General features: G+C 40.9%; 1 protein-coding gene across 1 annotated transcript in view; it reads right to left on the minus strand.

Annotated features, from left to right (window-relative positions):
• LOC132889094 (pro-neuregulin-3, membrane-bound isoform) overlaps positions 1-15,754 on the minus strand; it is an 855,315-nt gene that overhangs the window by 42,271 nt on the left and 797,290 nt on the right. Inside the window, exon 4 of the mRNA XM_060925258.1 lies at positions 3,861-3,887. Coding sequence (XP_060781241.1) covers positions 3,861-3,887 — 27 coding nt within the window. The remainder of the gene's footprint in view (positions 1-3,860; positions 3,888-15,754) is intronic.

Consider the following 15,754-nt stretch of genomic DNA (forward strand, 5'->3'; position numbering starts at 1 on the left):
CACCGTATCAATAATTACACACGTTTTTATAATCAGCTGACGTGGAACTACTGGGCTGCTGTTATACAAAATGCATTATCTGTCCAATAAGATTTGAGAGTTTATTTCTTAATTTATGTCTTTGGAATGAAAAATGGTGTGATTACAAGACCTGACAAATTTGATGAGAATTCACTGATTTTACAGACAAAGGATGAAATTTGAGCAATCCAACAAAACTGATCTTGATCATTAATTTAAAATGCTTTCAGATTTTGGATTAGGTTTCAAACCAATGGAAAAGCAGTGCTGTGGGATTTTTTTTTCTGAGTTCTTATGGCTATAGGAGGAAAGCCATAAGAAAAACGAGCTTCCGTGATTGAATCATTTGTTCTGTTGGGTAATTTTTTTGTTCCTCAGCTCTTTGCTTGTAGTCACGGGTTAAAAAATTGGCCAACATCAACTCAAGTTGACTGGATTTGCTCAGCGGATTATCAGAGTTGCTTCAACTCTTCAAGCGCAAGCACCAGCCACATGAGTCCCATTGTGACTTCTGAGCACTTATTACTTTAAATAGACAAGAGTGTTATAGTTGAGTCACTAAGGCTACATCCACACAGCAACAATATTTTTTTTTAGCGGGAAAAAAATATCGCGTCCACATGAGCAACGGATCAGTAAAATATCAGGTACATATGGCAACGCAACGCTTGCTGAAAACGATGCAATACACATGCCACACCTCTACGTGCAATGTAAGACGGTCCCATCGGAGACACCAGAACAATAGAAGAAGTAGGACGCATGCGCATAAACCCCTTCTTCTACCCGGCGTGAAGCACTCACAGGAACAAACACACAACAACAAGAAGAAGATGGCTGCGACTACGCGAGGAAATCGTGCCTTCTGTGTGCACAAATTAGTTTTATTAGTGTGCATAGTTTTATATAACTTCATTTTCTTATTGTGTGTGAACATTTTGAAAAGTATTTTTATATAATTTATATAACTTTTTATATTGTGTGTGAACATTTTGAAAAGCAGTCTTATCCAATAAAAACAAGAAATTCAAGAAATGGTCCAGTCACTTGTTTATTTAAAAGAAAAGCTGTATACAAAAGTGAATGCAATGCAGTGGTTCATACAAAACAGTCTGTTGAAGGGTCTTCTGACCCTTTTCCCCTCTGCCTCCATTATAGTCAGGTAACTGTTGCTTTGTGTGGAAGGCTGGACTTTCTGTTCATCAAAGCAGGTGTAAATTGTCTGTCTGGCAGGTCAGTCAGGTTAATGTGTAAACAATTTCAAAAGATTCTTATCCAATAATAAAGATTCTTATCCATTGTTGCTGTCGTTGTTACGAATGATGCGCGCGAGAGTGCTGCTTGTTCTAGTCATGTGGTTGTGACGTCATCGTAAACCAATCCATTCTACTCAGCCAGATGACTTTGCAACAGCGCTGTTGCCAGATTTTTCCACTCTGGAACCCGTTCTCAAAAAATATCGTTTTGGGGCACCCAAAACGCCGGTGCCGTGTGGACGCCAGGCCAAAACGATAAACAATTTTATCAGATTCACCTGAATCTGTTGCCGTGTGGACAGGGCCCAAACCTCAAGTCCGAGTCCAGTCTCAAGTCCCCAGTGTTCAAGTCGGAGTCATTAAAGAAAATTTAGAATCGAATCCGAGTCGAGTCCACTACTGATCCGAGTTGAGTCCGACACAAGCCCTGCGATCAACAGGGCAAATGACATGAGAGAGGGTTAACACTAGCTAGTTCATTGGTCAGCAAGCAAGCCCCGCTTTCAACATTAGTTTGTTCCTGAACATGATGTATGAACAGGTGAATGTGCATTCTCTTCCATGAAATTAGTATAAAAATTAATGTAGATATAAATATCTTATGCCAAATTATTATGGCATGTTACAAAAAAAATAACGAAAAAATCAGAGTCTTCATCTCCAATTTATGAGTCCGAATGCAGTTAATGCACGAGTCCGAGTCATCAGTGCTCAAGTCCAAGTCAAGTCATGAGCCCTTAAAATTAGGGCACGAGTCGGACTCAAGTACTACAAGCCTGATAGACAAAGAATAAAGTAACCAAAGATCCCAAACACTATGTTCAGACTGCAACCTGAAACGACCCATATCCGATTTGTTGTGAAATCCGATTTTTTTGTTAGGCCGTTCACATTACCAATTATATGAGACTTGTATGCGATCTCCAATATGAACGGAAAACGACCCAAAAGTGTCCCGCATGCGCAAATTGACACATAATAAGCACATCTACGTAATACATAAACAAAAAAAAAGCGCACTCTTCAAGTTTGCAAGTAAAGCATGGAGATGAGGCGAGACCTGGCGATGTGGTTTTTGTGGCGGCGGCGGAACTCACACAATAATCTGATTAATGTGGGCAGCAGACTAATGAGACCGAAGGTGTCAAATTACTGGAAATTTCCAGAACAATCTTATAATCTTGTAATACAGGATGGTTTAAGTTATAAATCAGTTATAGAAACTGTTTTATTTAATCAGGCTAACAGATCAACATCCAGGTCCCTACCAAATCCACCATTAGCTTGATCAATTCTATAAAAGTCTATTTAAATTCTGAAAACTGTACAAATGTTGTTGTTTTCCACCAAAGAGGCGGGATTAGCCAATGCAGAATAGTGACGTTTGTCTCTTGTTGATGACGTGTAGGTCGCATGAACGCGACCTGTCCGGTCAGACTGCAGTCGCATGTGAAAATAACGGATATGCATCGGAATTAGGACCACATATCCAAGCGGCCTGGTTCGCATGTGAAAAAAATCGGATCTGTGTCGTTCAGATTGTCAATAACAAATCGGATACAGGTCGCATATGGGCAAAAAAAATCGGATATGGGTCGTTTCAGGGTGCAGTCTGAACGTAGTCAAAGATGCCACAGTAACAGATCCCAAAGATGCCACACTCTAGCGAGCTAGCTGATTTGTACAGTCCTGTTAAAGGTGCTTCCGGTTCTTCCTTTTCATCTTCATCTGACAAGCTTTCATATTTTAAGTCAAAAGTTATGTTCCTGAAAAATAGCATTTGCCATGTCCGTCGATGATCTTGCTCCCATGACCATAGTAACCGTTTCAAAGAAGGAAGTGGAACTTTATGTATGTTGTGAACACAGATGAGCAGAGTGATGCACAATGAAAATTCCCAATGCGGTTATCGGAAATATCAACACTCTTGGAATTCTGCTCGACCAAGATTGGAACTAACTGGTATATATTGTGTATTTGTTTAGCGACAGCATTTGTTGCACTAGTCAGGTATGAAGCAATAACAAAGACCATGTTCATTTACATGAATATACAGCATTCATTCATTCATTCATTCATTCATTCATCCTTAGTCACTGCCTGGTCAGGGTTGCAATGGTTTATACTTGGCAACTAATTTGTTCACATTTTTGGAAACAAAACTAAGATCATTTGTTAGAAAATATCATGGACAGCTCCAAATAAAAACAATCCTGCCTACATCTCAAATCCAGACCAATTATGAACTGTAGTGATGTAGCTGAGACTGAGAAACTGTCCGAGGCAGAAGTAAAACACTATGCAGACACTGCTGACATTTCTGCAAAGTACTTTTTTTTCTCCGATCTTTCCAGTAGTGTCGCATTCATGGGTATTATTTATATTAAACGAATCTCAAAACTGGAAACTGTTTTAAGCCATGCCCACTTTGGGTTGAAATCCAAATTTAATACCATCCTACCCATAAAAGGCAGAGACAGACAGTCACATTGCATTCCTGCCAAACACACTTAGCATGACTCACTAGCAAGCAAAAGGATAAAAATAAAAAATAAATAAATAAAATAAAAAAAAAATTCTTACCCATGAACTCGATGCCCAAATGATCTGCTGCTCCATCAGGAAGTGAAAGAAAGAAAGAAAGAAAGAGAGAGAGAGAGAGAGAGAGAGAGAGAGAGAGAGAGATAGAACAATGTTAGCAACAGCTTTTCCCTCAAGAAGTTACTTCATATATATATATATTTTTTGTATAATGTCTTGCATAATGTTAATTCCAGAGTCTGTGGGTGGACCAAGTGTTTGCGTTATAAAAAACATTACGCTATCCGTTCCCATCAGTGCCTCTTCTGCACCAGTTCATCTTGGAGAATCTTTTGTCCTCGCATATGTCTCATTGAGTGTACTTAAATAGCTGATGCAGTAGACAGTGGCCCTGATTCACACTTGTCTGGAGTTTTGATTTATTCTCGCCTCGTTTTAAATGTAGCGAGAATGCAGCACGACGGCAGACGACAAGATCACATCTTTCAATTGCTCTGTGATGAGATAAGACACAAGCTCGACTGTCATCCATGGCTGCCCTTTTAAGATTTTTCATTAAATCTGGAGCAGATACAGCTTAATCAAAGGGCTACCCAGGCAAAGCTGATCAAATGTTTTGCCTGATAGCTGATGTGCTGCAAAAAGGCGACTTTTTTTTTTTTTTTAATGCCTGGACTGTATAAATCTTCTCTATTTTTTTTTTTCAAAATGCAATGATGTGAAATATATCAATTATATTAGACATAATTATATTTCATGATATAATTCAAATATAATTAAATATATTAGGCACATAAATAATGATATAATTAGTACATTAACTGCTTATATTTAATGATTAATTATGTAATTATATCAATGACAAGACAGTTATATAGTAAAGGCATTTAACTTTGCCATTTCCAAAGTCAAAGGTTATTACCAAAAAAAAAAAAAAGTCATGAATGGCTCATCTTACAGTCGTTTGTCAGGGGAATAATTCCCTCTGCTCCACTGAACATTTCCCGAACAATGCCAAAAGCTTTACTGGAAGATTGCACAACATAAGTCATCCGTGCAACAGTTTGTGCACCCCATTTTAAAAGCCACCTCCACTCTGTTTACTAAGAACCTTAATAATGACTAAATGTCTCATATGAAATGAAATTTTCCACAGTAAAAACAACATTCTGAGGCCCTGTCCACACGGCAACGGATAAAGGTGAATCTGATAAAATTGTTTATCGTTTCGGCCTGGCGTCCACACGGCACCGGCGTTTTGGGTGCCCCAAAACGATATTTTTTGAGAACGGGTTCCAGAGTGGAAAAATCTGGCAACGGCGCCGTTGCGAAGTCGTCTGGATGAGTAGAACGGATTTGTTTACAATGACGTCACAACCACATGACTAGAACAAGCAGCACTCTCGCGCACATCATTCGTAACAACAACAGCTTTTCTTTTAAATAAACAAGTAACTGAACCATTTCTTGAATTTCTTGTTTTTATTGGATAAGACTGCTTTTCAAAATGTCCACACACAATAAGAAAATTAAGTTATATAAAACTATGCACACTAATAAAACTAATCTATACACACAGAAGGCACGAGTTCCTCGCGTAGTCGCAGTCATCTTCTTCTTGTTGTTGTGTGTTTGTTCCTGTGAGTGCTTCACGCCGGGTAGAAGAAGGGGTTTATGCGCATGCGTCCTACTTCTTCTATTGTTCTGGTGTCTCCGATGGGACCGTCTTACAACACACGTAGAGGTGTGGCATGTGTATTGCATCGTTTTCAGCAAGCGTTGTGTTGACATATGAACCTGATATTTTACTGATCTGTTGCCCATGTGGACGCAATATTTTTTTTACCCGCTAAAAAAAAAATCTTGTTGCCGTTGTCGTGTGGATGTAGCCTGAGAAAGACTGACTGATTATTCTACGCATGTTTCATTTCAGTCCACTTTTCTTTTGCATTATATCCTGAAGACTGAAATTAATTCAAGATTCCGTTCATTGTCCTTTCTCTGCACTTGCATCCATGAAATGAAATGTCATTTCTCCCAGACCAAACACTTTAGAACACATAAAGAATCATGTCGAGAATCGAGGAGAACATCTTTATATCATCAGCTGCAGACAGTGGAACAAGTTAAAAGAAAAAAAGAACTAAAAAAAAACCATGCAATTGAAATTTCAGGTGATACAGGGCACAGAAGAAAAACAATAGTAGCAGGGTAAGAAATTTTTTAAAAGTTCATGGTGAAGTACACTACCGTTCAAAAGTTTGGGGTCACCCAGACAATTTTGTGTTTTCCATGAAAAGTCACACTTTTATTTCCCACCATAAGTTGTAAAATGAATAGAAAATATAGTCAAGACATTTTTCTGGCCATTTTGAGCATTTAATCGACCCCACAAATGTGATGCTCCAGAAACTCAATCTGCTCAAAGGAAGGTCAGTTTTATAGCTTCTCTAAAGAGCTCAACTGTTTTCAGCTGTGCTAACATGATTGTACAAGGGTTTTCTAATCATCCATTAGCCTTCTGAGGCAATGAGCAAACACATTGTACCATTAGAACACTGGAGTGAGAGTTGCTGGAAATGGGCCTCTATACACCTATGGAGATATTGCACCAAAAACCAGACATTTGCAGCTAGAATAGTCATTTACCACATTAGCAATGTATAGAGTGCATTTCTGATTAGTTTAAAGTGATCTTCATTGAAAAGAACAGTGCTTTTCTTTCAAAAATAAGGAAATTTCAAAGTGACCCCAAACTTTTGAATGGTAGTGTACAACCCCAATTCCAAAAAAGTTGGGACGCTGTGTAAACTGTACATAAAAACAGGATGTGAAGAATTGTAAATCATGGAAACCCTATATTTCATTGAAAATAGTACAAGAACAACATATCAAATGTTGAAACTGAGAAATTTTATTGGTTTAGAAAAAAATATACGCTCATTTTGAATTTGATGTCAGCAACATGTTTCAGAAAAGCTGGGACAGGGGCAACAGATGACTGAAAAAGTTGTGAAATGCTTAAAAAAACCCTAATTTGGTTAATTGGCAACAGGTCAGTAACATGATTGAGTATAAATAGAGCATCCCAGAGAGGCGGAGTCTCTCAGAAGTAAAAATGGGGAGGGGTTCACCACTCTGTGAAGGACTGCATGAGCAAACAGTGCAACAATTTAAGAATAACGTTCCTCAATGTAAAATTGCAAAGAATTTGGGGATCACATCATCTATGGTCCATAATATCATTAAAGGATTCAGGGAATCTGGAGAAATCTCTGTATGCAAGAGACAAGGCTGAAAACTGACATTGGATGCCTGTGATCTTTAGGCCCTCAGGCGACACTGCATTAAAAGCAGACACGTGTCTGTAGTGGAAATCACTGTATGGGCTCAGGAACACTTCAGAAAACCATCGTCTGTGAAAACAGTTCATTACTGCGCCCACAAATCCAAGTTAAAACCAGATATAAACAATATCCAGAAACACCACCACCTTCTCTGGGCCCAAGCTCTTTTATGATGGACTGAGGTGAAGTGGAAAATTGTCCCGAGGTCTGACGAATCAAAAGTAGAAATTCTTTTTAGAAATCATGGACACCACGTCCTCCAGGCTAAAGAGGAGAGGGACCATCCAGCTTGTTATCAGTGCACAGTTCAAAATCCAGCATCTGTGATGGTATGAGGGGGCATTAGTGCACATGACATGGGTAGCTTGTACATCTGGGAAGGCATCATTAATGCTGGATGATATATACACGTTTCAGAGCAACATGCTGCCATCCAGGCAAAATCTTTTTCAGGGAAGGCCTTCCTTCTTCCAGCAAGACAATGCCAAACTGCTTTCTGCACATCGTCACTGTCAGTTCAAAACCTGCTATGTGACAATTTAGGTCAATTCTCAAGGATGATTTTTTTTGCAATTTACGCTAATATAATGCTGCAATTAGCTATTTTGATGGATATTTAACTGACCAAGCTAATAATAGAACAACTTTTACTGGCTTCTCAGCTTGTTATTTCAGAGTTTTATTCAGTTTTTTACGTCTCCTGTAAAAAAGGAAAAATGTCACATAGCAGGTTTTGACCTGACAGCGACGACATATTAAAATTGCATGGCTCCATAGTAAAAGAGTCCGGGTGCTAAACTGGCCTGCCTGCAGTCCAGACCTGTCTCCCATTTAAAACATTTGGTGTTTTATGAAGTGCAAAATAAGACAAAGGAGACCCCGAACTGTTGAGCAACTGAAACTGTACATCAGGCAAGAATGGGACATTTCTCTTTCAAAACTACAGCAGTTGGTCTCCTCAGTTTCCAAACGTTTACCGGGTGTTGTTAAAAGTAGATGTGATGCAACACAGTGGTACATATTCCCCTGTCCCAACTTTTTTGAAATGTGTTGCTGACATCAAATTCAAAATGAGCATATATATTTCAAAAACAATGAAATTTCTCAGTTTCAACATGTGAAATGTTGTCTTTGTACTATGTTCAATAAAAAATAGAGTTTCCATGTTTTGCAAATTATCACATTCTGACTTTATCTGCAGTTTATACAGCGTCCCAACTTTTTTGGAATTGGGGTTGTATGTCAGATTGTCCGAATGGGTCGGATTGTAGGAGAGCAGAGGGAAGAAGTGATTTAAAAACCGAGTGGTCCTGGTGCCGATGTGGACGAAAAGACTTAAAGGCTGAGACAAATTTAATACTTGCCCTTCACACTACTCATTACTTAAAATTACAGATTGTATATGTCAACATTGCCCTGTATTTTGGACATTTGGGTCAAAAGGTACCAATCTGCATAAAGCCAGGGCTATTTATTTATTTATTTATTACAAATGTCTCTTGGGTGGCACGGTGGTGTAGTGGTTAGCGCTGCCGCCTCACAGCAATAAGGTCCGGGATTGAGCCCCGTGGCTGGCGAGGGCCTTTCTGTGCGGAGTTTGCATGTTCTCCCCGTGTCCGCGTGGGTTTCCTCCGGGTGCTCCGGTTTCCCCCACAGTCCAAAGACATGCAGGTTAGGTTAACTGGTGACTCTAAATTGAGCGTAGGTGTGAATGTGAGTGTGAATGGTTGTCTGTGTCTATGTGTCAGCCCTGTGATGACCTGGCGACTTGTCCAGGGTGTACCCCGCCTTTCGCCTGTAGTCAGCTGGGATAGGCTCCAGCTTGCCTGCGACCCTGTAGAACAGGATAAAGTGGCTAGAGATAATGAGATGAGATGAGGTGAGATGAGACAAATGTCTCTTCACAACTACCAGTTGGAAAATTCGAATGGTACGTGTTAAAATATAACTATTAAAATAAAATCTCAATCATATCAGTTTAAAAGCTTGCATTATTGCGTTTCTCTCATACCTCTCAATTTATTTCAAGACTATTTTGCCGTTTTCAGCAGTGCTGACTCATGTCTAGACGATGATATTTATATGCAGAAATTCTCACTAAAAATAATTCAGAAGAGAACTCTCAAAAAATGTCCCGTGTAAATCTGTATGAACCATCTTATCGGTGACATACAATTCCTGACTGGATGTAGCCTAGAAGATGCCTTGATTTGTGAAATTTTAGCAATTTGCTGGTCGCACTTCCTGCAAACTCTGTGTACAACAGCTTTCCATTTTCAAAGTGAAATAAATGCAGGGCCAGAGAGGGAACAATATGGCTGAACTGCGAGGTCACAGCATGAGAAGAAACATATGGAGAGGCAGGTGGAGGCCGTGGGGTTTCGGCAATGCCGGTACCTCACACTTCCCCTCCCCAGCTGTACACACACACACACACAATCAGCATGAAAATTAAGACTTTTTCACCCGAGTTGTCACCCAAATTTGCTCAGAGAATTGTGCCAGCTATGTGGTGTTTCCTGCCAAAAACAGTCAGAAAAGTGAAAACTTCCATTTCTCTTCAAGCCAGATAAGTGCCATAATGGAACAAAATGTGGAAGTTTAAACAACCAGATCTGAAAAACAAAAGTCGTGCTTTGTGACTCAGCCAACTGCAACCAGTTGGGGTTGATATTATAAACTGCAGCGAGAACGTACAGATGTGAATTCAGGAATTCAGCTGTAACACACGAGGACCTGTACAGGGCCTTCCCCAGAAAAAATATCAGAGTGGTGCTACTGATGTGGAGCCCAGCCCATACAGGCCGATCAGGCTGGCTGCTAGGGGGGTCTGGGGGTATGCTCCCCCAGAAAATTTTGAAATTAGAGACTTCAAATGGGGGTGGCATGGTGGTGTAGTGGTTAGTACTATTGCCTCACAGCAAGAAGGTCCTGAGTTTGAACCCAGTGGCCAACGGGGCCCGTTCTTTGTGGAGTTTGCATGTTCTCCCCATGTCTGTGTGGGTTTCCTCCGGGTGCTCCGGTTTCCCCCACAGTCCAAAGACATGCAGGTTAGGCTAATTGGTGGCTCTAAATTGACTGTAAAGGCCAATTTATGCTGACAACCCAGTCCTCGCAGATAGCGTCGCAGACAGTGTCTGCGTAGCCCCCCCACCTTCACAGACGCTCTGCGTGTACCTCCCAAAAATTGTGACCACCGCAGAAGCCTCGCAGACAGCGCCGCAGACAAGAGGGCTCTGATTGGTCCACTCTACATCCGCTGTACACGCACTTCCGCTTCCCTACTTTCCCGGTTTGTTTTGTTTTCACGACCGACATTTTTAAAAAGACGATCGAAGATGGAGCAGCATGAAGAGCGGTTGATTGAGGAAGTACGTACATCTATACGACTCCAGTTCTAGTCATTATAAAAAAAAAGTTCTAGTCATTATAAGTAACCGGAGGATAAACACTCCACTAACCACACCCACCAACTACTCCTAGCGACTTCACGCCCCCTTGCGTTGTGCCGGTGAATAACATCGCGCACGCCTATTATCCCCACTCAACAATAAATTACAACTGTATGCAAAAAGCTATCTGCGAAAGCCTTGTCGCACGAGCATGCAGAGGCCTTAAGTGTGAATGTGAGTGTGAATGGTTGTTTGTCTCTATGTGTCAGCCCTGCGATGACCTGGAGACTTGTCCAGGGTGTACCCTGCCTCTCACCCATAGTCAGCTGGGATAGGCTCCAGCTTGCCTGCGACCCGACACAGGATAAGTGGCTACAGATAATGGATGAACTTAAAATGGTGCATTCTGGTGGCATCTAGGGCTGATTTAGACACAATTCAACATTATTAAATTTGCTGTTTTTTACCTTGTCAAATATCCAAGGGGCAAAATTTAAAGGGCAAAATTAGATTCAAAATGAAAACACTTCATAGCACACCTCTTCATTTTCCAGTTCTAGAACGCCAAGAACAGAATCGAGGTCAAATCACGCAACAGTGCCATCTAACGACCAGCAGCTAGAATATGATTTAACGTCTGGTTGAGAATGGCAGTCAGTGCATGCAGCGAAACCCTTTATTTTCACTTCTGGCTTGAGTACCAGGATCATCTAGACCTATATATTGCAATATCTTCCTATTTCTATTACACCACTCTCCATTGGGGAGAGTCTGTGTGGGTTTTTTCCGGGTGTTCCGGTTTCCCCCACAGTCCAAAGACATGCAGGTTAGGTTAATTGGTGGCTCTAAATTGACCGTAGGTGTAAATGTGAGTGTGAATAGTTGTTTGTGTCTATGTGTTAGCCCTGTGATGACCTGGCGACTTGTCCAGGGTGTACCCCACCTTTTGCCCATAGTCAGCTGGGATAGGCTCCAGCTTGCCTGCGACCCTGTAGAACAGGATAAAGCGGCTGGAGATAATGGATGGATGGATGGATGGATGGATGGATGGATGATACAAACCTGCTAATATCATAGCACGCAGAGAGGTCACCATAATTGTAACAAATTTACTTGGATTTCATTTTAACATCATATGCTACTTTATTGATGCGTTGGTTAATAGTATTTGACCTGCAGATGCAGTGAGCTGAGTTTGTTTCTCCCGCCTGTGATAACAGTCAGATAATGCAGTCAGCTATCTGCAAGCCCAGAATTGAAACTTGAAGATTGGAATCTGCATGCGCCGAATCGATACCTGCTGATTGCTTTGCAGCAGCTGGTCAATATTAACTAGATTATACTTCGCCTCTTTGATGGTACTGTTGCAAACAGTTCATTTTGTTTTCTCTGATGGCATCAGTGTGACACAGCTGAGGCCTCAGCTTCTCAAACAACTTCAAACACTTGCAGAAGTAGCAGAGATTCATCGAGTTTTACTTCATTGTCTTTACAGTCGCCGGATTTGGAAAACTCGATTTGTGGGGATTGAGTTGACATGATCTGGATCAAAGAGAAGCAATATTTTCTGCACATATTATCTTATTACAATGAACCGATGCTGGTAACATGGGAAACGGCACTTCTATGTGAGTCATATGCAACGTTATTAACTTAATGATCTGCTAATTGAGCTAATGATTGATAAGTACATTTTAAAATGCAAAGTCGACTCTGTGTATTAACACAATGGAAAATGGCCAATAAGCCCAAAACCATTTTACTTCAAGGCTGCACAATGGGACAAAGCTGTAGCTACAACTCATTAGCTGAAATAATAGCTCTGCTAATTAACATTCTATTAAGTTCTAGTAAGTTCCTATGTTACTTTTGTATTTCATCAGACCTATTTCTCAGATCACTGGCATTGTAATAAAATGCAGTTAGGAGAGTTAGTGAGGGTAGAAACTACGAAGCATTGCTAAATTAGTGTTTCACAGTACGTCTTCCGAAACACTTTCATTATTATTGCTGACTACTTAATAAGTAATTGATTTAGACAGCGTTTACAAGTTTACCATGTCATACGTACAAATGAGAAACTTGGGTTTCTGGACTTGGGATACTTTTCAGTTGTCTGAAGTATTTATGACTAACTGTTCAATAAAATTTACAAAAAAAGTTAGTAATAAATATGTAATAAATATATCTCAATGGAGTTGGAGTTCGGGCGGCACGGTGGTGTAGTGGTTAGCGCTGTCGCCTCACAGCAAGAAGGTCTGGGCTCGAGCCCCGTGGCCGGCTAGGGCCTTTCTGTGCGGAGTTTGCATGTTCTCCCCGTGTCCGCATGGGTTTCCTCCGGGTGCTCCGGTTTCCCCCACAGTCCAAAGGCATGCAGGTTAGGTTAACTGGTGACTCTAAATTGACCGTAGGTGTGAATGTGAGTGTGAATGGTTGTCTGTGTCTATGTGTCAGCCCTGTGATGACCTGGCGACTTGTCCAGGGTGTACCCCGCCTTTTGCCCGTAGTCAGCTGGGATAGGCTCCAGCTTGCCTGTGACCCTGTAGAACAGGATAAAGTGGCTAGAGATAATAAGATGAGATGAGATGAGTTGGAGTTCCCCCAAGTCCTTCCTGGGACCTTCAGCAAGCACTGGGGTGGTTTGCAGCCAAGAGTGAAGCGGCCGGGATGAAAGTCAGCACCTCTAAATCTGAGGCCATGGTTCTCTGCTGTAAAATGGCAGAGTGCTCCCTCTGGTTCAGGAGTGAGTTGCTGCCCCAAGTGAAGGAGTTCAAGTATCTCAGGGTCTTGTTCACGAGTGATGGTAAAATGATGCATGAGATGGACAAGTGGATTGGAGCGGCATCAGCAGTAATGCAGACGCTGTACCGGACTGTTGTGGGGAAGAGGGAGCTGAGACGGAAAGCAAAGCTTTCAATTTACCAGTCGACCTACATTCCAACCCTCACCTAAGGTCATGAGCTTTGGGTAGTGACCAAAAGGATGAGATCACGGATACAAGCAGCTGAAATGAGCTTTCTCTGTAGGGTGGTTAGGCTCATCCTTCGAGCTAGGGTAAGGAGCTCAGACATCCGGAGGGATTTCGGAGTAGAGCCACTGCTCCTTCATATCGAAAGGAGTCAGCTGAGGTGGTTCGGGCATCTAATTAAGATGCCTCCTGGGTGCCTTCCTTTGGAGGTTTTCCAGGCATTTCTAACTGGGAGGAGACCTTGGGGAAGACCCAGAACACATTGGAGAGATTATAGATCTCATCTCCCCTGGGATTGCCTTAGGATCCCTCAGGAGGAACTGGAAAGCATTAATGGGAAGAGGAATGCCTGGAATACCCTGCTTAGCCTGCTGCCACCGTGACCCGACTTTGGATAAGTGGAAAAAAATGGATGGATGGATGGATGGATGGATGGATGGATGGATGGGAATATTAACATTAAAATGTTCACAGCATAACTTGTTTCTAGTAAAAGTGTTATATTGTTCTTTTAAACTCCCTCATTCACTACAAATCCACGCAATATAGTTCAAGTTTAATGGCTGGAATCAAATCAAAATCAACCATTATGTCCTGATATTCATAACCAGTTAAAAAAAAAATCCTTGCTTTTTTCTCTCCACAGTCTTGACTATTTAAGACACTTGTCTCTAAAATTAATATCCTTCTGTTTTTGCACCATTGTTTCTTGACCTCCACCAACTTTGTTGGAGGAGGTAATGTTTTTGCCTTTGTTTGTTTGTCTTTTCCCAACGTAAATCAAAAAGTAGAGAATGGCTTTTGATGAAATTTGGATGGAATGTGAGCCATGGGCCAAGGAACAATTGATTAGATTTTGATGCAAATCTGGATGTGTGTAGATCCAGGATCCAGATATGCGAATTCAAGATGTTTTTGCTTTTCCCTGTATAACTCAAAATGTATTGAACAGATTTTGATGAGATTTGGAGGAAAGGTGAGCCATGGGACAAGGAACACTTGATTAGATTGTGATGCAAATCCAGATGTGTACACAGATCCAGGACCCAGATATGTATTGGGATCCGGAATTTTTTTTTGTCTTTTTCCAATGTAACTCAAAAAAGTAGCGAATGGATGTTGATGACATTTGGAGGAAAGGTAAGCCATGGGCCAATGAACAATTCTTTAGATTTTGATGCAAATCCAGATGTGTATACAGATCCAGGATCCAGATATGTATTGGAATCCAGGATTTGTTTTTGTCTTTTGCCAACGTAACTCAAAAAGTAGTGAATGGATTTTGATGAAATTTGGAGGAAAGGTGAGCTATGGGCTAAGGAACAATTGATTAGATTTTGATGCAAATCTGAGACTGTGGTTTGGTTGAGGTCTGCACTCTACTGAATGCCCTTCTAGTTTAGAAATGCATCATGTTGTCAGAAAAACACACTAGGCCTGCATCCGAATTCTCAATATGTACTAATGATGGTAAAGTACCTCCTGTCTGACTGTACATTCTATGAGTATGCAAGCAAGTAATAAGGACGCAAGTATTTCGGACGTACACCACCAACATCTTACCTGGATGTTCACAAATGACTCAATTTGGCCAGCCCTTTTCTTTCTGTTTCTTCCTGGGGGAATTCTTCTTTTCATGCTTGCTGAGTACTGTATTCAGATACCTACATAGTGCTTCCTGTGTACTAACTATGACAATTTGGATGCAGTTTATGATTCCATGCTGATTTAAGTTACAAGGGAAAATATTCATTGTGGAAATGGTGTAAAATTCCTTGGCTTTCACTTCAGCAAAGCTTTAAGGTTCTTGTCTGAAAGAAGTAAGTATGGAGCTCATGTTTTTTCAAGCGAAACTGGTCGTGACTGACACATTAAACCTTTGTATTGAAAAGGAACCTGGAGCGAGGCAAAGCTGACTGTAATTCTTTGACGCTTTGAATGGCCATAGATTCACAGGTAAAATGACAGACCTTCTATCTGCTGAAGGGTAGAATATCTCCTCCACCTATCAGCTTCCCATTCCTCCAAGATGTCTATTCACATCATCCTTGTTTTCTCTTGGGGGGGGGACAAAAATTCTCTCTCTCGCACTAAATTACTTTTTTTCTTTTTGAAATGTATTTCTATCGGCCTCTCACTGGCTAAAAAGTTTAGACACTTTAGATACAACTCTGGTCTTCGAAACAAGATTCAGAACCCAGATCATTACTTAATGACAGTTAGTTAATG

The sequence above is a fragment of the Neoarius graeffei genome, chromosome 7, assembly GCF_027579695.1.
Source record: "Neoarius graeffei isolate fNeoGra1 chromosome 7, fNeoGra1.pri, whole genome shotgun sequence".
NCBI lineage: Eukaryota > Metazoa > Chordata > Actinopteri > Siluriformes > Ariidae > Neoarius > Neoarius graeffei.